Source organism: Perna viridis, chromosome 5 (assembly GCF_037379345.1).
Source record: "Perna viridis isolate PV_CMFRI_1.1 ecotype Kerala chromosome 5, ASM3737934v1, whole genome shotgun sequence".
Taxonomy (NCBI): Eukaryota; Metazoa; Mollusca; class Bivalvia; order Mytilida; family Mytilidae; genus Perna; species Perna viridis.
In genome coordinates, this window is record NC_142449.1 from 34,048,668 (window position 1) to 34,074,954 (window position 26,287).

Genomic DNA, 26,287 nt, shown 5'->3' on the forward strand with positions numbered 1-26,287 from the left:
TTAGTTGATAATTATTGTGGATTGTGAGAAAAAAAGTTTCAACAACACAGGTAAAAAACTTTTCCCATCAGTTTGCTTCAAAAACAATAATCAAGCTGCACCTAATTTTCCAAACAGATTTTCCCATTGTCAATGGTGTAAGCATTCTATATTGTGCTTAATTGACAGCTATGTCAATAAAAAGTATTTCTTCCATCTAAAATTAGTGCTGTAATTTAATTAATCATATCTATGAATTGAAAATAATCACAGCAGGGAGTCATCATGCATTAGTAGCATAAACTATGAACAGTACAAGTGTTTAAGTTAGGGATGTAAGAGGGTCTGTATCAATACCAGCCTTTTTGTTATATTAGGTAAATTTTCAGGTTTTTTTCAGGTGTACTTTTATTGACTCGTTTTTTCAGGTGTACTTTTGTTGATGGAGTCTTTCAAGTGTACTTTCTACTCATTTACACATGGGTTGGCCTTTATCTTTGTATTTTATCTAAAGCTCAGAATAAAACACTTGCACATATAGGCCCAGTCCATATGTAAACGAGTACAACAACATCCAACCCATATTTGTTTTTAGCAATTTGACTACAATATAAACATTAAATTATTTCATGTCATTTTTGTCCTTGTAAATCTCCTCTATAATACCAAATAAACATAAACAGATACCTGTTAACCTTTGAAACAGCAAATGTGGGAGATTCTCATTCATTGATACCATTGCATGTGGGATATTTTCAGGTGAAAGCATTTTTTATGTAAAAATTGTATTATCTAGTTGCAAAAAATGTATAAACTTCACATAAAATCTCCCACAAATTCCAAATTTTACATTGGTTTTGTGAAAGTCCCCTTCCCATGGGAGGGTTCATGGGTAAAGCATTCCAAGGTTTTCTAATCCCTTTACAAAACCTCCAGGAAAACCTCTACTTGACTTACAGGTTGTTATTCAAAGAACAGGTCAGTTTTCTCTAGACTTAATATCATTATAAATCCACAACATTCAGTGATACAGCTGATGATAGCAATTAATCATTCTGGACAGTTCCTTAGAAATATCTCCACATATTGAGGTCAAGGGTCAAAACAGAAAAATGGATTTCATTGTTCAATATACTTCAACACCAAAAACAAAGTCACTGGGTTATTCTAGTACATGCTGAAGATCTTTCAAAAAGCATTAAAATTCTATATGAAAAATTACAAATTCCAAAAATTTTGAGTTCAGACTATTTGTCTAACTTGTATATGGCATACTGTGAGTTAAGTGAGTCATCCAGATTAGAAATGTCTTTCTTCACTGAATACATTCATTTGTGGTTGGCTTCATTTCCATAATTTGACTTGATTCTGTAGTTTCTTCTGTAGTCTATGGAAAAAAGTAATGCCAAAAGCTGTTTTCCAATGCATATGAAGTAGTTACAACGAATTCTTTTAAACACTATTGGCATATATAAACACCTTCCAGTCAATTAAAATCATATTTTTAGAAGACATAGGCAGAGCATATTTAAACAGGTATAAATAGCCATGCAACATGTACTTTTGACATAAAATCAAGGCTGATGGTCTGAACAGAATTAAAGGCTAAGTGAAAGGAGGCAAGAACATTTTGGAGGGTAGAATTGTGAAAAATTTCATGTATTTTTTTGTTTACAAATTCTAGGGTTTCCTCCAGCACACCTTTTTTTGAATCTGCACCTGATAATGTTCTGATTTTGGCCAAACAATAACCTTGGACTTTGACATTTTATATCATTGATACATGTTGATACACTAGTCATTACATTACAAATTGGAATTGAAACAATTTCATGGATGGTGAGTTGACTTTCATTTAGAAGTATAGAATCAGCAACCTTACAATTTCCTTCCTGCAAATTTTGGAAATTTTGCCAAGTTGGGGACATGTCCTTCAGATTGAAAGCAGTGTTAAGCAATGACCTTGACATTATGACATATAAATAAACAACATTCTACCTAGATACAATATACATCTTCCCATTTATGTAAATATGTGACTAAAATTCCTACTGCACTACTCTGCTCATATTGTCTATTTGGGTGGCATTCCTTAACATGAATGGCAATTGTACAACATCAAATCCACATTACTCTGGTATGTTTCACAACATATCAAAAAGGTGACATGAAGTTTTGAAATGAAACAACCTTTTGCTATTCTAATCACTTGTAAACGATCCCTTTGATGTTTTCAGCTATAGGTAAGAAACCAACAGGTGTGCTCAATTACAAACAAAACATAGAAAAGCATGTATTAAACTCCACATAACCTCATAATTTTCCTTTTCAGAAATTCAATCTGAGCCTAAATATTTGTCTGTCCTGCCAATAAACTGGATTGTCATATAGGTACAAAATATATATATTTCCGAGTTCAAATTATGGTCACACTTTAATTTTGAGAAAAGTTGAAAATGTAAATGTTGTTTATCTTTTGATCTATTCAAACATTCTGTTGATGAGAAAAATAATAAGCTTTTATATGTGTTGTAATTTTCAGTTATTAAAATATTTTAGTGTATATGTACATGTACTCACATCACAATATGATGAAACTAATCCCAAAATGAGCTATGTGGGACTTCATTATCAATACTTGTGCATTAGAATGTATATATTGTCATCACAAAATGAGATACTAGAGCAATCTCCACCACAGATGTTTAACTGCTTCCTGATTTACTGCACTAGTACCATTCTGCTAGCTATTAGGCTCTGATATAAGGATTTGAACATATTCACAGGTCATGAGCACTGCTCATTTCAAATCCACAAAGCTGTTTCCAGTGTACTGTACTCATTTTCAATAAAAGGATGGGTGTGGCAGCGGTATTTTGATATAGCTAATATACCTTCTGCACAGGAGATTGATAAAAGAGATACTACGAACAATGGACAAGCGAAAATTGGCAAAATCAGAAGTTACACACAGCAAAAGTAAAAAATCGAAATGGTAAAAATCCTTGAATCCAAAGATAAAATCACATGTACTTATGACCCACTTATAAATGCATGTGTATGTACTTCTGAAAATGTACATGTATTAAGTATGACCTACAATGTACTTACCACCGTAAACGAAGAAGTCAGAATCTAAATAACCATACAATAATTTCACTAGCATAGACAGAAAGGAATTACCTCTCAATCATCAAAAATACAAAAATTAATGCAGCAATTTCAGGATAAAAGATTAGATTAGAAACCATGAACATATGTAAACATGTACTTGTACCACTATCAGAAACAAAGGCTCAACCTAGTGCATGGCATTTTCTTGATGATTTAGCAATCTTACAACATCCCATAGTTATCTTGTGAGACTGATAGTACAAGGAGAAAGACATGATAAATACAAACAAAACCAGTATACAACTTGTCAAATATACCAGATGATATCTTCCAGTATAGCATGGTATAGTGTCCTCAGCTAACCTTTCAGTGTATTGAATGTAAATTTGTGCGTTGGCCAAAAGAATAATATGTCTGTTTCATGCTACCCTGTTGTGCCTACCCGAAACATTTTATGGTTATTTCGGCTAAAACACCCTTAAAGTCTAGATCGTTCCTCCATTAACTCATTGTAAAGTTTTTTTTTAAAAACAAAATGGTTTCCCTACTTATCTACTCTATTTTTCTTGCTGGTAGCAGGAAACAAGACTATTATTTTTTTTGGCCTTAGCACATATAGATTTGTTGCATTGTTGTATTTGAATTGCTAGGATTCAAATATTTTACAGTCAAACCATATCCTAGGAATTGTGACTTATAGTGATCTTGAATGGACTGTATAGAGAGTTAGACTACTAATACTGAGCATGTACCCAGTTTCAATAACTCAAAACTAGAATTCGCCTGAAAGTTTGGTTTTCTAGCAATATATCTGTCATAATTCCAAAAGAACTGACAATTTGAGTAGAATTATGAAACTTGTCTTTTATATTTTGCTTTCAACATTGAAGTTCCCCAAACTTTAACATGTTTTGAAGGTCGCATACAGGTGATACTTCACATCCTTCCTGAATACCATACATGTCTTTTAATTTCTGATTTAAGAACATTCATTTATAGAGTATACTCAGCTGAGGTCATAACATGTACATATAGAAACATATCATAAAGAGTCTTCTAGCATGTCAATTTAAGCAGAGAACCAAGATATCATTCTCAACAAACAAATCTAAAAGGAAAATCCATGAAAATACATGTTTTCCACTTCATTCAAAATACATGCACGTCAAAATTGTGAATCACAGTAAAATGTTCACATTTCATTGGCAATTCTGAACACATACTTTAGCTATTAATAAAGCTGACATGAAGACTAGCATTCATATTAGTCGTAAGAACACAATTCTTTTATCTCAAACCTTTGATGAAGCTAATTACAGGTATAAACACCTTTACATCATTTGAAGTAGTTAATTACAGGTCACATAACACCTTTTTAAGCATACCTTGCTATGTTTCAAATAATTGTCATGATTAGAGCACAACCCAGTAAACATGCAAGGTAAGTTTGCTTTCACTGTTTACGAGTGTCCAATAATACCATAATGGGGGAAAATATCTCTGTAATAAAACCATCATGGGGGGAAATATCTTTGTAATAAAACCATCATGGGAGAAAATATCTCTTTAATAAAACCATCATGGGGAAAAATATCTTTAATAAAACCATCATGGGGAAAAATACCTCTTTAATAAAACCATCATGGGGGAAAACATCTCTTTAATAAAACCATAATGGGGGAAAATATCTCTTTAATAAAACCATAATGGGGGAAAACATCTCTATCCAAATACAATTTCCAGAAATATGAACCAGAATGGGACAAACAGCCTATGTCCTGTTAAAATGTCTGTGGTTCTTTAGATTTTACAGAATTCAGTTTACATGTAATACAAAGAACAAAAATAAAAATCCCGGTAAAAACTAAACCCTTACTTTGATTTCAAGGCTCAGGTTTAAATTAAAACTGGGAAATTTAATGGAATAAACCCAAAAATCTGAGCATATCAGCTGTTGATTATAACATACCATAAATTCATCTTAAAATTTCAAAATTAGATTTTGCAGACTAGTGTTCTAACATATGCTGTGACCATGTGCTGATATTCTCTGTAAATAAAGGCCTATAAATATTTTTGCAAGGGGGGGTGGAGGTACATTTCTTTAACAGCTAAACATTTTCTGGTTGATATTTGTAGTTACCAACAATGTCCTTGGAAACTGAGAAATAAGTCTTAAAAGAGAACATGTGTCCACTCAGTGCACCCACCAATTATCAGTATATGGTAGACAAGGAACTGGAAATGGGGAATGTGTCAAAGAGACAAAACCCTAACAGGGGGTGAAATTAAACAGCCAAAACAGTCAATATTATGGACCTTCAATGGATTGTGCATGCACAGTCCATATTATAGGCCTTCAACAGATTGTGCATGCACAGTCAATATTATGGAGCTTCAATGGATTGTGCATACAGTCAATATTATGGACCTTCAATGGATTGTGGATGCACAGTCAATATTATGGACCTTCAACGGATTGTGCATGTACAGTCAATATTATGGAGCTTCAATGGATTGTGCATGCAGTCAATATTATGGACCTTCAACGGATTGTGCATGTATCAAGTACTGGTACCTTAAGCTTTCATAATAATACATTCATTGGAATATTTTTCTTTGACAATGAAAATGATACCCTCCAACTTCAGAGCAACTCTAGAATGCCAACAGTACATTGGATAAACCTTATCTGACTCAGTTACTAAACACAAGTATCATAACACTGGGGCAATCTCTATAAATTTGATTAGCTAGGCAATAACTGACAATACCATAACTTGGATGAGATTAAACAATTGAAGCTTCCAAATGTAAACTGACAAACTCAATAAATTGGACAAGATGAACCAGAAAAGCATAAAGTCTCGACAGTCAACAGGGATAGATAGCGGTCTCCAAGCAATACCTAAATATCACCACTTCAGGAAACATTATGAATCACATGCATTTCGGAATAGACATAATATCATTTCCAAATCTAGAGAGACTTCGAGTGGGAATTAGTTCACAGAATAGCTTTCTAAATAAAGGGTACATGTATCATTCTTTCGAAATTAAAAAAAAGCTTTGAGTTAGAAAGGGAGTTTAAAAAAAAGGGATTTTTGTTGAAACAGCATTACCAACTCTAGTAATGGACTATTCTTTTTCCCTACAATACCATAAAGAGAGCTGGCTACGTTTTTAATTTAGCAATCAATTGGAGAAGGGTTACTTCTTGTAACAAAATCCAATTTTAAAGATATCAATTTAAACTACCCAATATTGTATACAAAACATTACAAAATTTACTGGGTGTAAACCTTTGTACTCAGAGATCTCTAGAAAGAACCACAATAGGACAACAGATCTCTTTAATTACAGCTATCCTCTTTCTACTTTAAAATTCATTAAATCATATAGTATCTTCACACGAAACCAATTTAAATCCATCTGCAACTTGTCAAGTTTACAAATGAAGGCATCTGGTAAAAAGTTAAGATATGCTACCAGTCAAGTACTTGGTATACTCTCTTGTCTAATTTTTAAAAAAATTATACACGTTTATTGATATTGAACACAATGTCAAGTGAGACTGTCATAATTTTAAAATTCAGAATTGACAAATATGAACTAAGGAAGCCATGAACATACATTGTACACTGACCATGATTGCAAATACATATACATATACCATGGAAGTAGTATTGTTCTTGGGGTACCTTATTAATAAGGTGGCTTGAGGAAATAGACCTAGGGTAAGGGACACAACTCTTAAAAATCACTGGAATGTTTGTATTGTATTTGTACAATGGATTCATTTTATTCTGCTTCAAATGAAAGCTTGAGAGGCTTTGGTGAAATTGAATATGATACAAACATATCACTGATTTCATGAGTTATGCCCCTTACTCTAGGTCTACCTCCTTAAAAAGAAACAATTGTCAGGCAGAGGCATAGAGGTTGGCAAGAAGTTCTCATCTCAAAACCAGTGGGGGACATGTAAAGGATGGACACAACTTTTCAGAAGGTATTCCATATTAATATTTTCACCTTTTTACCTGAATAAATGCATACATTGTCAATCCTAAAAACTGTACATGAAAGTAAAAACTTCAAAGGAAAATAAAAACTGGAATTTAACAGAATTACATGCACACTTGATCCTTACTTAATATAATGAAAATGTCGAAAAAATGTACTCAGCGAGATTTAGTTCCTTTGAAGTCATGGAACATGGATATAGTTTTGTAATCAACCAAGAAAAAACTTCTTGTTATGTGGCCTTTAAACAGTATAGCCCTGATCCTATTAGTTCACAGACCTATTCAATCTGTAATTACCCCATCAAACATACAGAAAAAAAATGTGAATTATGAATCTTACGTCTGTCCCTCTGTCCCGATTATTTACCAATGACTTCCCATCATGTATTATTATTCTATGGTCATTGGGGCAAGTGGTTAAAGGTATCTAATCAACTGTATCCTTCAATTAAGAATTCAGCCCTGCACATGTGCTCCACAAAATCTATAAAATTTGTAGATTGAATGCCTGCAATTTGTTTTTGTGACTCATAATAAGAAAATTGATTATTAGGACAAAATTTCGGAATTAATAATGAATGGGCAATGTCATTTCAAAATACAAACAACTATGACTATGAGTGCAGGTATGAAAAGTAATCTACATCTCACAAAAAAAAATAATTTTGCACTCCCCCTTTTATCACTATATCATTTTGGTAATAACATATTTTGGTAAACCTGTACACACATTTGGTAAACCTGAACACACATTTGGTAAACCTGTACACACATTTGGTAAATCTGTACACATTTTGGTAAACCTGTACACATATTTTGGTAAACATGTACACACATTTGGTAAACCTGTACACATATTTTGGTAAACTTGTAAACACATTTGGTAAACCTGTACACATATTTTGGTAAACCTGTACACACATTTGGTAAACCTGTACACATATTTTGGTAAACCTGTACACACATTTGGTAAACTTGTACACACATTTGGTAAACCTGTACACATATTTTGGTACACCTGTACACACATTTGGTAAACCTGTACATATATTTTGGTACATCTGTACACACATTTGGTAAACCTGTACCTAAACCACAAAGTAACAAAGTTTTGATGTTTAATATCATAAATTGCACTTGTTGTTTTGAAAATGTTCAGCTTTGTTACATCAGGCGACGAAGTAAAACAAAGAATAAGATTCACACCATTAATCATAAAAGGCATAATTAATTTTACCTGATAGAGCACTAAACAATTTCTATCGATGGAGAACAATGCAGTGATAAAAAAAAACACAAACAAAACTCATCAATACATTACAAATATCTGATCTCCAATATGATTTAAACGGTCTTAAAAATTGTAACTCTGTACCTAATGATCACTGATTGTCTTTGAGAATTTGAAACCTTGCATTAAATTATTAATAATGGCAAAATGTGTAGAAACCTAAAACTCCCTTGGTTCATAGGATGAGCAGATATTTTACACAACTTAAATATGAGGTTCTAAACATCAAAGGTATTGGAAAAGATAATTTAACTGTTTGGGGGTCGAAAAGGGGGGGGGAGAAACAGCCTCCTAAATCATAGATGTTACAATGTGCTTTCAACCCTTTAGACAACTAACTATTTTTTCATAGAATTAAAGGTTCAACTAATTTTTTAATGAAATCATGAACATTACATGGCAAAAATACTAAAATATTACAATTATGTTTTTATGAAAGGAATGACCTATTCCATCAAAATATCCTTGTTCAAGATTGTTGATGCTTTATGTAAAACTGTTCTTTAATTATGCATGTACATGCACAACCATGTATTGCACCAAGCTGCACCAAATACATGCAAAAGAATGAAATACATGCTTATTTCAGGCTTGATGTGTCTAGGTGAAATATACACCACTTTACAATGATATAATTGATAATTACAGGTATTACAACATCAAAGAGATTGATCACCTGTAAAATTTTACAGGGAAAATTACATAGAGAAAATCCCTTATTGGAATGTAAACTCATTGCTGAAGATCCTTGAAGTTTTCAACGAATGGACATCTTTTGACTTTCCTAAATACTAGTACATGCCAGTAACTTATCATAGCTACACCACTACGGGAGAAAGGGAAGTTATTTTATTTGAGTTTCACAAGTTGAAATAACATTATTGTTTTCAGTTTAAACTCCAATAAACAGAATTGAACAAGATTCTATAAAATAGAAAACAAGATGGGATGGTTCAAATACCAATATGAATTGTTCAAGGGTAAAAAAAACCAAAAGCTCAGATTATATTTTGAAATATCCTTGGGTTAGATCTAGATATTTTGAAAAGAAGGGAATTCAAAACAGGTCCAGAAAAAAAAGAGGGGGCAGTTCCAGGCTAACATTGGCTCATTTAAGCCTACATTTTGCACAAAATTAAGAAAATTTTACAACAATTAAGGCGAATCCAAGCCTGGAAGCCCCCCCACTGGATCTGCCATTACATCCATAACAATTAAGGCGAATGCAAGGCTGGAAGCCCCCCCTGGATCTGCTATTACATCCATAACAGAGAATATAGCAGCTGACAGCATCAACAGAATCCAGTCATTATCGAAAATTAAAAATTAATGTGTCCCAAGTGCCAAAGATAACATTTAGTGATAGAATTACTAAGTGAATCATTTTGTAATCTCCCACATTGATACAAATGAAGCAAAGTTGACATTAAAATTTTATCAAAGCATGTGACAATTTGATCATAAAAATAGATTCTGTACTATCAGAGTTTGCATATCTTAAATGACACAATGTGGCTTTCAAAAGTTGTAGAAGCAATGGCTAAATAGTTTAATTAACTTAAACTTATCAATTTATTGGGGGCTCAGTGAATCAAGTCTGAGGTCCAGTATACTCAATTTATGATGGAGTACCATTAAAATTACACATCTCTTAATGAGGACCTTTCACATTCTTCTGGTGAACTTTTAATTTAGGATGCAAGAAGTCCAGGACCTCACTCTTGAAGGTAAATTTGAACTCCTGTTGACACCCCTCAGGTTCAATCTATGCCAGTGTCCATGTTTCCATGGACCTACATGTACCGGTATTTGTATTAGGTAAGGCCACTTATATAAAATTTAGGGCTTGAGTACTTCCACACACAACCATGCAACCAAGTGAGGCTGAAATCAACTAGCAGTGTCTTATAAAAATTCTCTTGTATAATATTTTTAATTATCAATTAACAAGACCCAGAAGTGTAAGTGTTTATAAGAATCAGGCAAAATGGGAAAAATCAGAAACATGCATGCCAAAACCCAACAGATCTGACAATGTAATATCACTCAAGGATACTTTCGCTATTTGAAAAGACTATTGTTTGATCTCTGCATTATAGGATTTGCTCAGAAATTTTTAGAATCTTAGAAAAATGAGGTTTGTGACGGTTATCTGCACTTGAAACGTTCATTTTTCAGTGCATTTTGTAACTCATTGGTCCATAATGATATGGAAAATCTTGTTCACCTACTGCCTGATTCTTACAGAGACTGACACTTAATAACTTTACTTCACAGCATATTGCTTTCCGAAACTACCACTATTTTTTGAAGCATCACTAATTCTGTATCTTTAAAAAACAAAACAAACACAAAAAAAACAAAAAACAAAAAAAATTGAACCAGTTCATTAGCATGCAGCCTATACAATAACATTTATTATTGACTAATGTTCAAATATTAGCCTAAATATGATAAAAACTGCCCACACGATACAAAATACAGAAGTGTGCCAATACAGGATTTAGCCATCCAATACGAGATTTAGCCTTGTTAAGATCCAAGTTGGCCTAGGCCAATATGACATATTGGACTAGTCAGTCAATGAAGGAAAACCTTATGCAATAATACTATATAACAGGTGTCACAAACATAAGACCATCATAAGACACATTACATATATAAGATTACTTATTTTTTCCACCTTAGATGTGAAATGAAGAGACTTTTTTCTATCATTTTATTCATTTCACATACATTCTTTACAGATGATCCTAGGAGACCATTACAATAGTATTATATCTCTAGGTTAAGAAGCTTATAGCGTGTAAAATTCATCCCTTTGAAATTGACCCCTATATTTTAAAGTACAATACTCAACTTCAAATTACAAATATTATGTCATGAATTTGACTTAGGGTTCTACTCAACCCTTTAATTCAAACATAAAAAGTAAATGCTGAAATTAAACCTAAACCTCAAATATTTCAAAAAATAAAAAAATTCATTGCAAAAATTGTGACCGACAAAACTATTCCCGGCTATTTATTCTACTAAGTAAATAGAAGAATAAAAGAAAGAGTAAACACGGGTGGATAAAAGAAAGAGTACACAATCAGAATGAAACAGATTTACCAATAGTAGGATAGTTCAAAGAGAAATACCGAAATAGGTATATTCCTATGGTTTAAAATAATTTTATCAATATGAGCAACTGAAGTGGGTGCAATCTTCTCCAAAACAGCTTAAGGGTACTTTTAACCACTAGAGCATGAGATCCAATCAAATTGTGATAGAGAGCAAAGAGATATATATATCAACTCAAGGCTTAAATAGAGACAAAATTTCTTAACTAGTCAGGCAAAAACTAAGCTTCCTGTAACACTGTTGAAATAATATCATTGGAAGTAAACAGATGTTAGCTACAGACCAATGAAATTATTTCCTCAAATTTATATTATTAATCAATAAAGTTTAGAGAGAGCTGTGAGATCACTGAGAGCTCACTGAGAGCTCTTTGAGAGCTCATTGAGATTACTCACTCCTAGTTCAAATGGTACATGTACATGTATAAACATTCTCTAAATAAAGAAGATTAGCAACACTCATGATTGTGTATGCCAGTATAGATATATATAAATGTACATGTAAATTATTGCAGGAGCTCTGTTAAAATTCTTCAACAGTGGCTAAAATATCATATACAGGTATTTGTTTTGGACAAATGTTGTACCAACATACATGTACATGTAAGTTTTAAATATAACAAAAAAGTCATTAAAACTTATAAACATATAGAAGTAAACCAGCACCAAATGCATGTGTACACAAGCACACTCAAAAAATCAAAACAAGTCATCTGAAACTTTCCGACTTTCCTGATAAAAATTTACTGTAACTTTTTTTTTTAAAAAAGATATTTGATTTATCTACATGTATAATAAAACTTGCTTACTCATACACTATAACTTGAACTGAAATAAAATAATCAGAATTTTTCTTTGAAATAAGGAAAAATATTTTTGAACTGTAAAATAGGAGGAAGTTTCCCATGCAACAGAAACTTGATCTCGGTCACTGAAATGACTATAGAGAAATGCACTAATGAGTGTACAATAGCTCAAAAGGATTCCTTTCCTATGCTTTGATTTGATACAATTTTTCCTAAGGACATCTATCCACAAAATCTTTTTTAAATCTACTTCAAGTGGAATCCTATTAATGTATAAAGGACATAGTGAAGTATGTTTTGTTAGTAATTTAAAGATCTTTCTCATTAAGTCGTGGGAACTCACTGTGTTGTGTACATGTATATCTCACGTTGGTAATTTGCCTGAAGTCTGTTAAGAAAGTATCTATGACAGAACCTTTAATGAATTTGGATGGACAACCTTGGTAGGGCCAGTAGGGGATTCATACATCTTCCAAGGCAGGGTGATTTTACCTGACATCACACCTCCTGAGCTTGAACAGCTCTTCATACCTAACACAATGTCTTATGCTAATGAGTTCCATCTACCTGGATTTTCAGTCTGGACTTTGACTTGAGTACATGGATACCCATTTTTGTGGATCAGGGAAGAAAGACAATTTGTCGATTCTTGAATTCGTGGTTTTAATGTTTTTAGCATACATATCAATGGGAATCTCTTCTCATACTGGTAATCAATACAAATTTAACCTTTGACCTTGAAAGCACCAAGAACCCCATTTCAGTCTGACAGGAAGTTAACATGATATACCGAGTAAGGAACTTTACTAGACCTGTATCTAACCAAATAAAAATGTTTAACTGTTTATAGCTCACATCTTAAAGTTATGTTAAATCATGAAGAAAAAGAAATCCCAGTTGATGCAATACTGTAAAAGGCATAGATACATGTACATGTATTTATAAAAATATCAATTTATCCAATTTCAACATCATACAGGTTACACCTGCCTCATTTTATGGAACTACAATGAATTGCTGAAGCTAAATGGAAACAGCCCTTCTCTCAAAAGTACTATAAGCCAATGTTTTTAATATTGGTTGTTTCATCTAGACACATTAGAAGATGGAGTGTAAGCTCATGTATCTCTTTCAAGTTGAATGGCATGAAATTGCCAGAGATTCTGAGATAAATAAATACATATAAGAAATTGTATGCAAAATAAACTTGACAGATGGCATGTTTTTGAAGAATCAAGTTTGATTAGAGCAAACAAAGGCGAAGACTTGCTCTTTGCAATGGCAGGCTAAATACCGTATATTTTTTCCAATTTAAAGAGTCAAAATGTGTAGCAACCAAAATGGAAGAATTTCAAATTATGTTTGGTTTTGACAAGATTCCAGTTTATTCAGTGAACATACCAAGGTAATTTTGATCAGGGTTCTAAAAGAGAATGAAATGAATAACTCCGCAGGTTACAATCAGATCTGACGATTTCATGCAAATGATACTGAAAAATTAAATTTAAAATTCTGTTATAGATACAGTTAAAAAGCCTCCAGCAGAGGAATTCACTCTGACAGGCGTCAACTCAACATCTAAATGTTCTGTCACTGTATGCCTCCCTCCATTTTTTATCCAAAAATGATCAAACCTACAAAAAGGGTATTGTTTCTGCTTCAAAAAATCACAAAACTACTATTTAAGTGCAGCCAGTGGGGCATTTAATCAATTTCCACTAATAAATGTATAAACGTTGTGGTTATTCATGAAATTTTAGTAAATACTTGTTAAACATGAACAATTTGTATTAAAAGTCTGTTTGTTTTGACCCGTTTCACTTAAGAATAATCTTTCCAAACCATTTTGTAGCACTGGCTTAAAAATAATATGCAACTTAACAATTCCCTCTTAAATGCAAGTGCTTGACACCGAAGTATGAATGAAAACAGCATAGAATTTGCAAGTTTGCCCTTGTTAACGCTCTAACATGTTTTAACTGTATATTTTTCTAATCAAAACCTTAACAAGACATCCTGCTTACATCAAGCAGCACAAATTCTACGGTGGTCCCAATAGATTATGTAATTCTTACTACTGAACCTGACTTTAAAAACAATCATTCTAATCAGAGAATGAGGAAATCTTGATCTCTTTCGCTCAGCAATATCCTTGTGCAATTATATGGATCAAAATTGGAATGCTAATTACCCTTAATAAGACAAAGACAATAACAGTATATTTTTCATGCATTTTGTTTATTTTGTCTATTGTGGGAATCTGCATATCGACAATCAATGTTGTTTGATCCATTCTTTCCAAAGTTCCACTACTAATTACATTTCTATCTCGTTGAAAAATCAGAACCCATGCTTAACTTGCCCAACTACAATTTCTTTGATCGCTGTTGCAAACCGAAGTCTATCACTGACCCAATCGGTTCAAAATTGTCCCCTTTTGTGTTTGGGTATTACCTATTCTTTTATTCTTTGTTGTGGGAATGGATCTAAGGTGTAATTTTACCCTTTACTCATCTAAAATTTAAAAAAAGTCATGAATGAAGGTTGTCTGTACAAATTTTGTGATCATTGAAATCAGTACAAACAAGCCATGTAGACAAAAGAAATCGACTTTTTTTTCAAATTGACATTTCATCCTAGTTTGTATTGGGTGTTAAGTTTTTCAACTCTCTGAGTACAAAAAACTGAAGGGTAAATTTACATGTTAACAGAAACTTGCAATGAAGAATACATGTAAATGTCCCAAGAGCAAACTACACTTTCTATTTAAGATACACTAAATTACCATTTTTTACATATGTACATTTAAGTCGTGTTAATTCAAAGGACTTTCAACTTTGGCTAGAAATGTACATGTACACTGTAATGCATGTACATATGTACAAACAAATGTACCTTCATAAAAAATTATGTTGTAAGGATTGAAATTTAAATGCAAGACAAAATTTTGAAAGACAGAAACCTTGCCAAGTATGGCAATGGACCATTTTATACATATTAAGATACATGTACATGTACTTCAGTAGAACAAAACATAGATGAATATACATATACATATGTAAATGTACATATGTACATATGAACAAACTATGAATTTCACATTCCCAAGTGCATATGAACAAACTGTGTATATAGTAAGATACTCGATTTGCTACAAGTCCCTCTTTATTATATATATGACACAGAAAATCTATGTAATTAACCTCTCTGATAACACCACTACTAATTTCTCTCCCGAATTAATTTGTAGATTTGCTATCAGAGGGATACATGCAATCGATAAACTTTTTCATATATTTTTTAATATAAAGAGAGGCACTCGTAGCAAGTCTAGTAAGATACATGCACTTCATTATATCAAAACATAGATGGATATACATGCACAATTGAAGGCAAAAAAGTGAGCAGCCAAAATTAATTACGTAGAAATACAATGTAAACCAGCCAAAATTAATGACGAAATGACTCAGAATGAGCCTTCCAGACAAAGAAACAATTTACTTTTAACTCTAGTATCATATAAATCTTCAAAACTAACATTCTTCAGAATGATATTCTTTGTAAACAATATCTATGTCTTCCCCATGTGGATTTAATTACTACAGGTATCTAGGAAACCAGAGATCATATAAAACTAAGCCCTTTCTAAACACTATCAGTTCTCTGGAATAAAAACATCACAGGATTCTTCTGCTTAACCAACAGCTCAAAAACATATGTTCTCTTACATCCTTTGTGGAGGGATAGAGTTTTCAAAGGCAAAGAAAACCCTGCACCAGAATCTGAGTCACTTCCTAAAAAGCCTTTTTCTCAGCTTACAATCTTCCATCTGCATGTACATCTTGTAAATGTTTTAAAAAATCCACATCTGTACAAGCATATGCAATGTGAATAAAATACTGCATTATATGTACCCAAGTTGCAAACACTATGTACAACTACACATAAAGGAGTAGGCTAAATACTTTAAAAAAAAATTATATATTTTGTCTGTACATAATAAAATTCTGAAAAATTACAGTTCATCCAATGTTTATTTCCATCAAAATATTCATTGCGACTTTTTGCTTTGGTAATTCTTCCTCTTCATCTTTCCAAACCTGACATATCAGAGAATAACCTGGACCCCCAAGGCTCTTCAAATTTTGAAAATCATTTGTTCCAATGCTTAAAAGCCCTTAACCCAAAATATGTTATACCATCTTTCATTAGGGCAATGCTTTAAGGATAATTTATTTCAGGAGGAATTTTATCAAAGAAAGAAGCCTTACTGTTTTCCGAAAGGTTTGTCACCATTCTAAAAGCGCATTCAGAATAAACCTTTTTAATGATTCTGCCAGAAAAGTCTTTACAGATTCTATATATAAATACACAACTGCATTCAAATATCCCTTTTTACAAAGTACTACAGTTCTTTAAAATTTTGGTATAAAGATGGTTTAAATGAATGAACCAGTTAAACAAATGTGATGAAACTTCTCGTAAAACAAACTTCCTAACTACAATTTTCTTTACCATAATTTCCTATTAGAAATACTTCGGTTGCTAAATATACATTATGTACAAGTAGCACTCAGTGATACCTGCTGATTGCCTGTTTATTCTGGTAACTCCATCAAAAATACAGCTTCCATTCATAAATAATTTACAGGAATTCTCCCAAGTATTGTAACATGTGCTAGAGAAATTTGAGAAAGATAGAAACAAAAATGTATGTATTTTATTTCTCCCCTAAGATGTTTTTGATGCAGAGCATCATTGATATCTAAAACACTTCTTATGTACTCTTAGAATCTGTCTGGTAATTCACTTAAAACTCTCCTAACAGGATAGTATTCAGAATGGGTGGGACGAATACAATCACATCCCTCTACATGAAGTTTTTACTTACAAAAGTACATCAATTTCTGCGGAAATTTTGTGCAACATGTAGCTACGCCCTGAAGAAGCAAATCATATGTTTTCAACTAAAATTGTACCCTTTCAGACACTGACAATGTCCCTCTACAAGAAATTTTTACTTACATCAATTTCTATGGACATTTTTGTGTAACAAGTACATGTAGCTACACCCTAGAGAAGCAAATCACATGTTTGCAACTGAAATTTCACCCCTTTCAGAAAAAAAAAATCTGACAATGTCATCACTATGCTGCTACAAGTGAGTCAATCTGTATCAGTGTGTATAATTGAGATAGACTGAAAACAAATGTAACATTCTTAAAGGAGTCATTTTCAAACATTAAATTTACAACCTTCATGCATATACATTTATGTACAAGTACTTCATGGGGCCATTTTCAGTCACCAAACTGGGTCCTTGCACCCCCATTCCTATTCAAGATTAATTTCTGGGGTCTCTTTAGCTTTTCCTAATTTGTGTTTTACATATATATTTGTGGTAGTCTGTGTTCATTGGTCATTTCCAGTCAAAAAATACTTTGGTCTAGAAATGGTCCTTAAAGATCTGGACTAAATGACCGGAATTGTTTTCAAAATTTATAGTCCTTCAATAAAGACTTCAGTGGGACCAGTAAGAAAGAAATTTCACTGGACCAAACATCCAGTAAAAATGGTCTTTCACAAACATGTAGCCTGTTGAAATATTTAATGAAGTTCTTTAGATCCCTCGTGGTCAAAATAATTTCCAAACACCATAATCTCAAGGGGTTCAGCATAGTGGTCGAATGAGGTCCAGGAACCTCAATATCTGACCTAGAATCCGATCATTCATGACAACATTTGAAGACTTGGTGCATTTGTACTTACCGTAACTGAATTATTCAAATTGTAGTTAGCCAGATTAAATCCCGTTTTAGATTGTTTAAGAATCTGTTCCTCCATCAAAGCCTTGTTAAACTGTCCATTCACAAGAAAGCATTCTGTAAAAGACAATTACAATAATAAAAAAAGTTAAAAAATTGGATAGTACTATTGAAATTTTTTTTTAAATATTTCACAGGAGGGGATCCAGACACTTTAAAATAAAAGGGTGCCAGCCGGGGTTCCTCAGAAAAGGGGGTATGCTACAACATCATTTAACATTTTTGTCAATATTACACATGAAAATGACAAATTTTCCGATAAAAAAGGGGTGCGAACCCCCTTAACCCCCCTTCAGAATCTGCCATTGTTTTGCCAGATTTTTTTAACTACATGTACCATAAAAAATATTAAAAACATTACATGTCCATTGGACCTGTTATCATTCTTACAAGTACAATATTATTTACCATAGTACAGACTGTTCTTAGGTGGGTATTAACTAAAATGTTATATCCTAAGACTAAAATTCCAATGGACCATCCTCTGCATGACTCTTAAGTATACTCATACCCAACGTAAAATCAACAAACCCAAGTACAATAAGCCTGCTTTATTTCCATTCATTTTCCAGTGAATGTGTATTCTAAAAGGATTTGGCTACCATGAAATCCTACTATACTTGTTTACAGCCATTTTGTAGCCTAATAAAACCTATTGTTATGTTTCTTCAATGTCCAGGTGCAGCTTCACAAGTTATTTTTCAATCACACTTAACAACAACTTGTGAACAAAGCTTTGGGATGTAAATGACTCCAAACATGATAGTACTGATCCTTTTTTCTCTCTGTTCCTCTCCCTTTCAAGAACAGATCTTAATATTCATCCTGTAATTACGATGAAAATTCTGGCTATTTATCCCATATCAAGTCAATGACTTTTCCTTTGAAGGCAGAGTTATGACAGAGGAGATCAAAAAGCAATATGTTACTTTTATGGCCCAGTTTATTCTTTTATAAAAATTGCTCACTTTTTGATGTGTGTTATAACATCAAATTACATGTGACATTCACACAGTTTGTTAATATGATACAACCAAGGCTTCATCCCATAAGACCATGAAACATAAAGATGGATTCATTTAGTAACAAAAATAAAAGGCCCACATCTTTTTGGTAAATGGTTCACAGGGTTTTCAATAAGTTTTGAAGTAGGTGGAAGAAAATTACAAGTAGATGGCACCATTGATAACCAAACATTTTTTTTTTCAATTTTTTTTTTTTTTTTAAGCAACAAAGTAGCCGGCGCCAATGTCAAAGTAGATGACAAAATCACCAGTCGCCGGCACGTATTGAGACCCCTGGGTTCGAAACCGTGAAACCTGTCTAAAATGAACCCTTTTTTGAACAGTGGAATTTCAATAGTTCAGACAGGTGTTAGGTAAACCCATCTGATATAAAGGGACTTAAAAAATTGTCCCATCTCAACTGCTTTTCAGTTTAATTGTGATTCACAGCAGGTAGGTTTCACTGTACAAAATTTTGGATAGAATATCTGAAGAGTTTCTGATGTCCTAGAGACCCACAGATTTAATAAAATTCCAATCCACAAACATGAATTTAAATTATCTGAACAACTCCCACACACATTATTGTATGCAAAAAGTTACAAGTAATCCCATAAAACAACGATTTTCAAACTTCATGCAGCTAATCAAGTAAAGAATAACAAATGAAATGTAAAAATAACTTTTAGGAAGTTTAGATATACTGATTATTTTGGGAGATTTAGAGGTCTTACTTTTTCTTCTGTTCCTTGCAAATTGGATAATTGGGTAGAAAGAGTTTAGGGTTTGTTTTATACAAAAAAGTTCAATATTTTTTTTTGCCTTCTTTATCTTGACCCAAGGGATATGCATGTATCATTGGCTTAATCTGTTTACTATGCATACATGTATATACAATGTACAGTACCTGAACCGATCTGCGCAACGGTTTGACGGATCGATGACCGTTGACTGATTGGTCGCTGACAGATCGATAACCAATAACCGGTGACCGATCTGATCGCAGCTTTGTTATGTAAAATGACGAATGATCTGTTAAAAATAAAACAAATGTAAAATAAAAGTAAAAATTGATGTTTAAATTTATTGCATTGTGTAAAATTGACAAAGAAAACACAGGAAACTGTAAAATAAATTGACCGCTCTGTGGTCATGTGATGCGATCACCGGTTTAATGGATCGGTTTGACGAATCAATGACTGATCGGTGATTGATGACCGATCACAATTTTTGTTGCACGGATCGGTACAGGTACTGTACATAAACAATATTTATAAAATGTACATGTACATGTATATATACCAATAGTAGACTTACATGTAAAATGAACAATTTTTCATCATTACTGTCTTCCTAGCAAGTTTTCACTACATGTATTCTCATACAGTAAATTCATACTCGCTAAGGAATGATAAAAAATTAGAAAGTACTGTACATGTATATTCAAGCATTTTCTGAATAATCTCTGTGTCACTAAATTCAATGTGATGAAGAAGTATTTCGCTTTGATACAATGTAACACAAATACAAAAATTTAGCAGAAAATGGTATAATGCAATTCAGTGTATAATTTCTATTGACAACTGTTACAGCAGTAATTTTTGTCTCTTCTCTTTGAAGAATATTACTGTTGACAAGAAGTAAACGGCCTTTTAAACTCAGCAATTTAAATGTAGAGTCACTTCTCTAAATATACTATCTTCTACATATACATGTACATGAAAGGAAAAGAAAATTGAGATTGTTACTAAATTAAGATATGCCGTGTTATGTAATGAAAAGGTCACATAACAATAAAATGGATCTTAAACTATTTATTTCAAAGATGTAAAGTGTCATGGAAAAAAATAATTTAATTTCCCCATGTACCTGAGCATTTGATTTCCTATATTGTAGAAGTGTATTAGTACCCCTCATGAATGAAATTTGACATAAGCTATTTAGGATATTTATAACAAGTTTATTACATGAAGATGAATTTATTTAACTTTGATGTTTTGTATGGGAAAAAAAGATCACCTCTCACAAATCAAAATATGAAGGGCGATATATTGTAAAATAATGATTGAAGAAATTGAAATTTTGAATCATTCACCATGGCCTCAATATTGAGAGTCTTTGATAATTCAAGCAATATGTAATTTTTTGTGCAATTTTATTCAATTACATTCGTCTGTTAGCTTGCCCTAATGGCGTTCCGACATGGAAAAACAGAAGTCCAATAAAAGCACCATCACTGAAACCAAAGGCAATATGTGAACGGGGAGATCAAATACAGATTCCTTACAAGGTTTTAAATCCTAATCCTAACGCTAATCCAGATATACCCAACATAATGTACACATACACTTTGTACAAGCTGAAAAATTGTACATAAATTATTTAAAATCACATTCAACATCTTAAAACCCCTAAAATTGAATGTTTTAGGTAGAACAATGTATTGTTTGGATGATGAACCAACCCATTTACTTGGTTTTTCAGGATTGGTCAAACATGAATTTTCAACAAGATTTTTCCAATAATTTTTCCAAGAAACCATAAATGTCAAAGGAGATCAAAATTTCATGAACTTATATACATGTACATTGTATATATGCACATGTTCATAATATATCATTTAACCTGAGCAGATAAATTGATCAAGCAACAAATTTGAAAAATATGCTGAGCATGCTAAATGAATTTAGATGAAAAATAATACACATCTTCAAACACATATGGTTCTGTCTGAAAACATGAAAATACACAATAAAAAACAATTAATAATGACTTTTGGAAAAATTGCCATAACCAGGGTTTATTGCAAAAATTCATCATCAATCTCTTCTCCAGGACAGAATATAAATTTTTTTTGAATTTGAGCATTAGAAGAATCAAATCCACAAAGGCTTATATCCTCAGTAACATTTATGGCGACTGCCTTCTAAGAAGGAATTTTCTTCAAAGAGTGGGAATCTTTGATGGTGCCATTAACATGCCTAATTACCTAAATATGACAACTGTTTTGTTAATTATGCGCTTTATAATTAACCCTTTGTAATAGAGGATCTACAGTAGAGTGTAAATTATTCTTTCAATTCTTTGCCAAAGCTGGCACTTGGTACATGTACATGATAATATGCACATTGAGAGCAATTAACTGCTATTGAAGTATTGAAAGAGAGAGCTTCAAGAGTTCAACCACTGGTTGTAAATAACCAAACCATGTATATGTATATACATGTATACATTTTGTACATGTGCATGTTCATGGAGATACATGTAGATAAATAAATGCAATTACTTAACATAAAAGGACTACATTTTTGTTCATTAACTGGTCAGGTCATCTACATGTATTCCCCTGCTTTTCTCAATCTAATCTGCTAATACATAAAAATGCACTTAGTACTCCATCTGGTAACTTTCACATTCTAGACTTAGAATCAACAAATGTATATGTACATGTAAGAGAGGGGGGGGTCTTCCAAATTACACACCTGATGGCAACTGTGAAAATCAATGTGCTTTCAGCAATAGCAGTATGTCATACATGCACCTACATGTAGCAATTGGAATATCAAAATTGATACAAATGTAAAAGGATATTTTCATGAATTTTCAAGTCTTTAAAATCTCACATGTAATTTATGTGATGTATGTATATTTTACTTTACCATAAGTAATTAACACATGCATTTAAAATTCAGTAAAACAAGGAATATACATGTACACTCCAAGAATTCAAGTACAAATATCAGCAAGAGCTAACAATTCTACATCTGAAAGTGTACCCAGTTACTTATTCAACTTTGCACCACCTATTTCCTGGCTTCAGAATTTGATATTAAAGTTCAAGGTGGATTGAAAGAAAGTTCTTGAAAGCATCTACATGTACAAGCATTACTATTTAAACATGGGCTTGAAAAAACATTTCCACAATTAAATTTACAAGAAAAAATTGCAAATAAGTCATGTACACTACAACCTTAAATTAACAGTGTACACTAAAAACAGTTCAATATGGAAAATACATACAACTATTGTCATTTGGTTTTAATTTATTTTCCTGATACACACATTGTCTCTTACATATCGAAGGGGTTACAATTGATCCCTTTTTACAAAATTTGATGACAGGTTTTAGTCCATTCCTGTGTTGCACAAAACGTAAATTTTAACCGTAAGTGGCTATTTTTTGTTTTTTGTTGCAATTAAAGTCAGTAAATTAAAATATTTTTAACAATGAAATAGGAGTATCGATATTTCTACATTTTCACACATTGTAATTGAATATATTACACGGGACACGACACGCGCACCTGCCTACGGGTTGCTTTCAGGATGGAATACACACTATTTGTTTACAAACAAAACAAGTTCATCGATTACTTTTCAATTTTACAAGCAATTTAATCGTGTAATTTTCACTTCACGATGTCGTTATGCCACAATTAACAAAACATACTTTATAAATATACCTCCGAAGTAGAAGTTTATATGACATTGGGTTCACACAAAGATGACCGAATACACAGTGTTGTCCATTGACATGGCCGAAAAGTGGACAAACAGCCCGGGATACACTAACACAATAAACGCTGAAGCTTACCATGTTTGCTAGCCTGCTTTCCCATGGCCTGGGTCAAATTCCATCAAAAACTACTTCATAAACTTTTATCGAAACAAAAATAATCCAACTAGTTACACTAATCGAAGATGTAAATTTACTTTTACAACAAAAAATCCCCTCTGATAGATTTGTTCCACTGTGTGCGTCTCAACGATCGATCTCTAACTGTAAATGGGAGGCGGGGCTTGTAAAATTTTGAGCATTTGATTGACGTATAAATTCTTATTTGGGGCATGTGTCAAAAATCAATTCGCCGCTAATTGCATAATGTTAATAATAGCAATATAAGTTAATGCGGGTAGAAAAGCAGCAATTTTTTTTTATCTACATGTAGTCTTGTAAATGTTCATCAATATTATGTAGCATTTTTGTCACCATCTAACACTGTGACTGACAAATCATAAGAGAGATACCCATTTGATTTGTAAAGAGACTTCAATACGGACTCAGCTATGCTATATGTGGGATACAGTGGTTAGTCCAGATTTTTAATGAAAGTAAATTGGCTCGTGCATCTACTTCTTCAGTAAGAAATAATGCAAATTGTTCATACAATGTAATAGGAGCCACCTTGAAATTTTTCATCAGATCTGTAATATTGTAACGGAAGATCCGATTACTCGGCTTTCTGATGGTTTCTACTACGACAATACTAACATAATCCCCGAAGCGGTGTTCGTGCGTGCCGATACCCTTAATCGCACACTTTCAGTACCTTTTCCGCAGGTCGCCTCCACGTTTCTTATGTTCTCTCTTCCATATCCCTGTTGCAAGGTGTCTATTGGTATTACTATTGGTTCTAGTTTTTTTCTATTGTTCTACCTAGTTCCAACGTCTGTTCCTGATCTCCACTGGTATTACTGTTGTTTGTGTGTTGTTTTTTTTGTATAACCCTTCCGTTGCACCTGGTCCATGGTCCCAAATTTTAAAGAAACACTGGTTACTCGTTTTAGTTTTGTTTCTATACCGTGATATTTTGGTTGTTTTATATATATTCTTTGTTGAGTGTGTCCATTCCCCCCCCAAAGTTTTTGGTCATTCTTTCAAGACTTTGGACTTTCTTATATTAGAAAAAAAGAACAAATATGGTAAAACTCAACAGATGCACAAGCGTATATCTTAAATGAAAACAGTAAATACCTTCAGATGTCACCAAAAAAAAAAAAATCTTCAACTAGTGTCATCACACATTTGAGCAAGCTCTGGAAGGCCTCGACAACTAAAGTAAAATATCCACGTTAACGGAACGAAATTAAACCTAAAAGTAATATAACGACACAAAGACACAACAAATGACCCACATGCAATTCAAGACCACTCGCAGTTACTGAAAGCTAGCTTAGACATAATAAAGAGTGACGAAACCGCCAATCTAATTCCAGCGAACTGGGTCTGGAATAGCAATATCAAGCGATAAATAGGCAAAATTTAATGTAGTGTAATATCACCAAAAATGACTTAAATTTTATGTAGGTTTGCGATCAGGGGTCGAATATATCTATTTGCAAAACAAGGTCTTAAGAATAGACAAAGAATTAAAAATCGTGTCCTTTACGAATAAATCTTCATCGGCTTTTGTTTGAAAGAGTGCTTTATAAACATGGGTGATCAATACAAATATTAATTAAGAACCTGTAAGTACTATTATATTTTGTACTGGCGAAAAAAATAGGAAGTGTTTCAGAAGTTTGTAATATCGATACCCCTGATGCAAGAGCTTTTCTGTAAGGAATCTGCTACATTCATTCAAATCTGACACTTTATTACAAATACGAGCAAAACGGAACAGTTGTGAAATATTAATACCATATGTGTGAGGGGGTGCTTCAAGAATATCACCATCTAAGAACGGAAAATTAACAATAGGAAAAAAATCATCTCTTTTTACGGTTTGGTTTTCTTATGTTGTCTTCAGTTTTGGTATTCTCGGTCGGTAATGTTTTGACAAAGGATCCCCCTTGTTTGTTCTTAAACGGTTTTGCTAAGTAGTTCGTCTTCCTTCCTTATATACGATTACATGATATAATTTTGCAGTAGCGGGTCCAAGGGAAGGGTTCCAGGGGCCGGTACCACCTTTTTGTTTTAAATTTTGCGAATTTCTCGCAGAATTTGGGCAAAAATTAACAGACGATAGCCTTGAACAACTTTTCAAAATTTCTGGATCAGCCCTTGTATTTGATATACCGTGTAAATCTCCACCACGGATCAAAATATGGTTTCTCTTTGCATATATTTCTACCGGTACACCTGTTCCATGCTCCCAATTTTTATTTTAGCCCGAGTTGCTCATTTACTTTTGTTACTTTGTATGTATTATTCTGGTTATTTTGTTCTTTGTTGCGTATGTCTGTTTTACATGTCTGGTTTTTGTTCCTGGATTACATTCTTTTGATTTCCGCTAGAATCTAGGTTTCCCTGATTACGCTTTCTACTTCTGTTGTATACTATACTAGCACCTGCCAGTGGCCGAATATTTTTAGAGATGCTAAGAATGACTCTCCGA

General features: G+C 32.8%; 1 protein-coding gene across 1 annotated transcript in view; it reads right to left on the bottom strand.

The window, feature by feature from the left end:
- The window catches only part of LOC148617179 (uncharacterized), a 65,629-nt gene extending 41,679 nt beyond the window's left edge, over positions 1 to 23,950 (bottom strand). The window contains exons 1-2 of the mRNA XM_088584634.1: positions 23,764 to 23,950; positions 18,110 to 18,222 (exon numbers count right to left, since the gene is read on the bottom strand). Coding sequence (XP_088440760.1) covers positions 18,110 to 18,222; positions 23,764 to 23,788 — 138 coding nt within the window. The 5' untranslated portion in view covers positions 23,789 to 23,950. The remainder of the gene's footprint in view (positions 1 to 18,109; positions 18,223 to 23,763) is intronic.
- Positions 23,951 to 26,287: the final 2,337 nt, after the last annotated feature.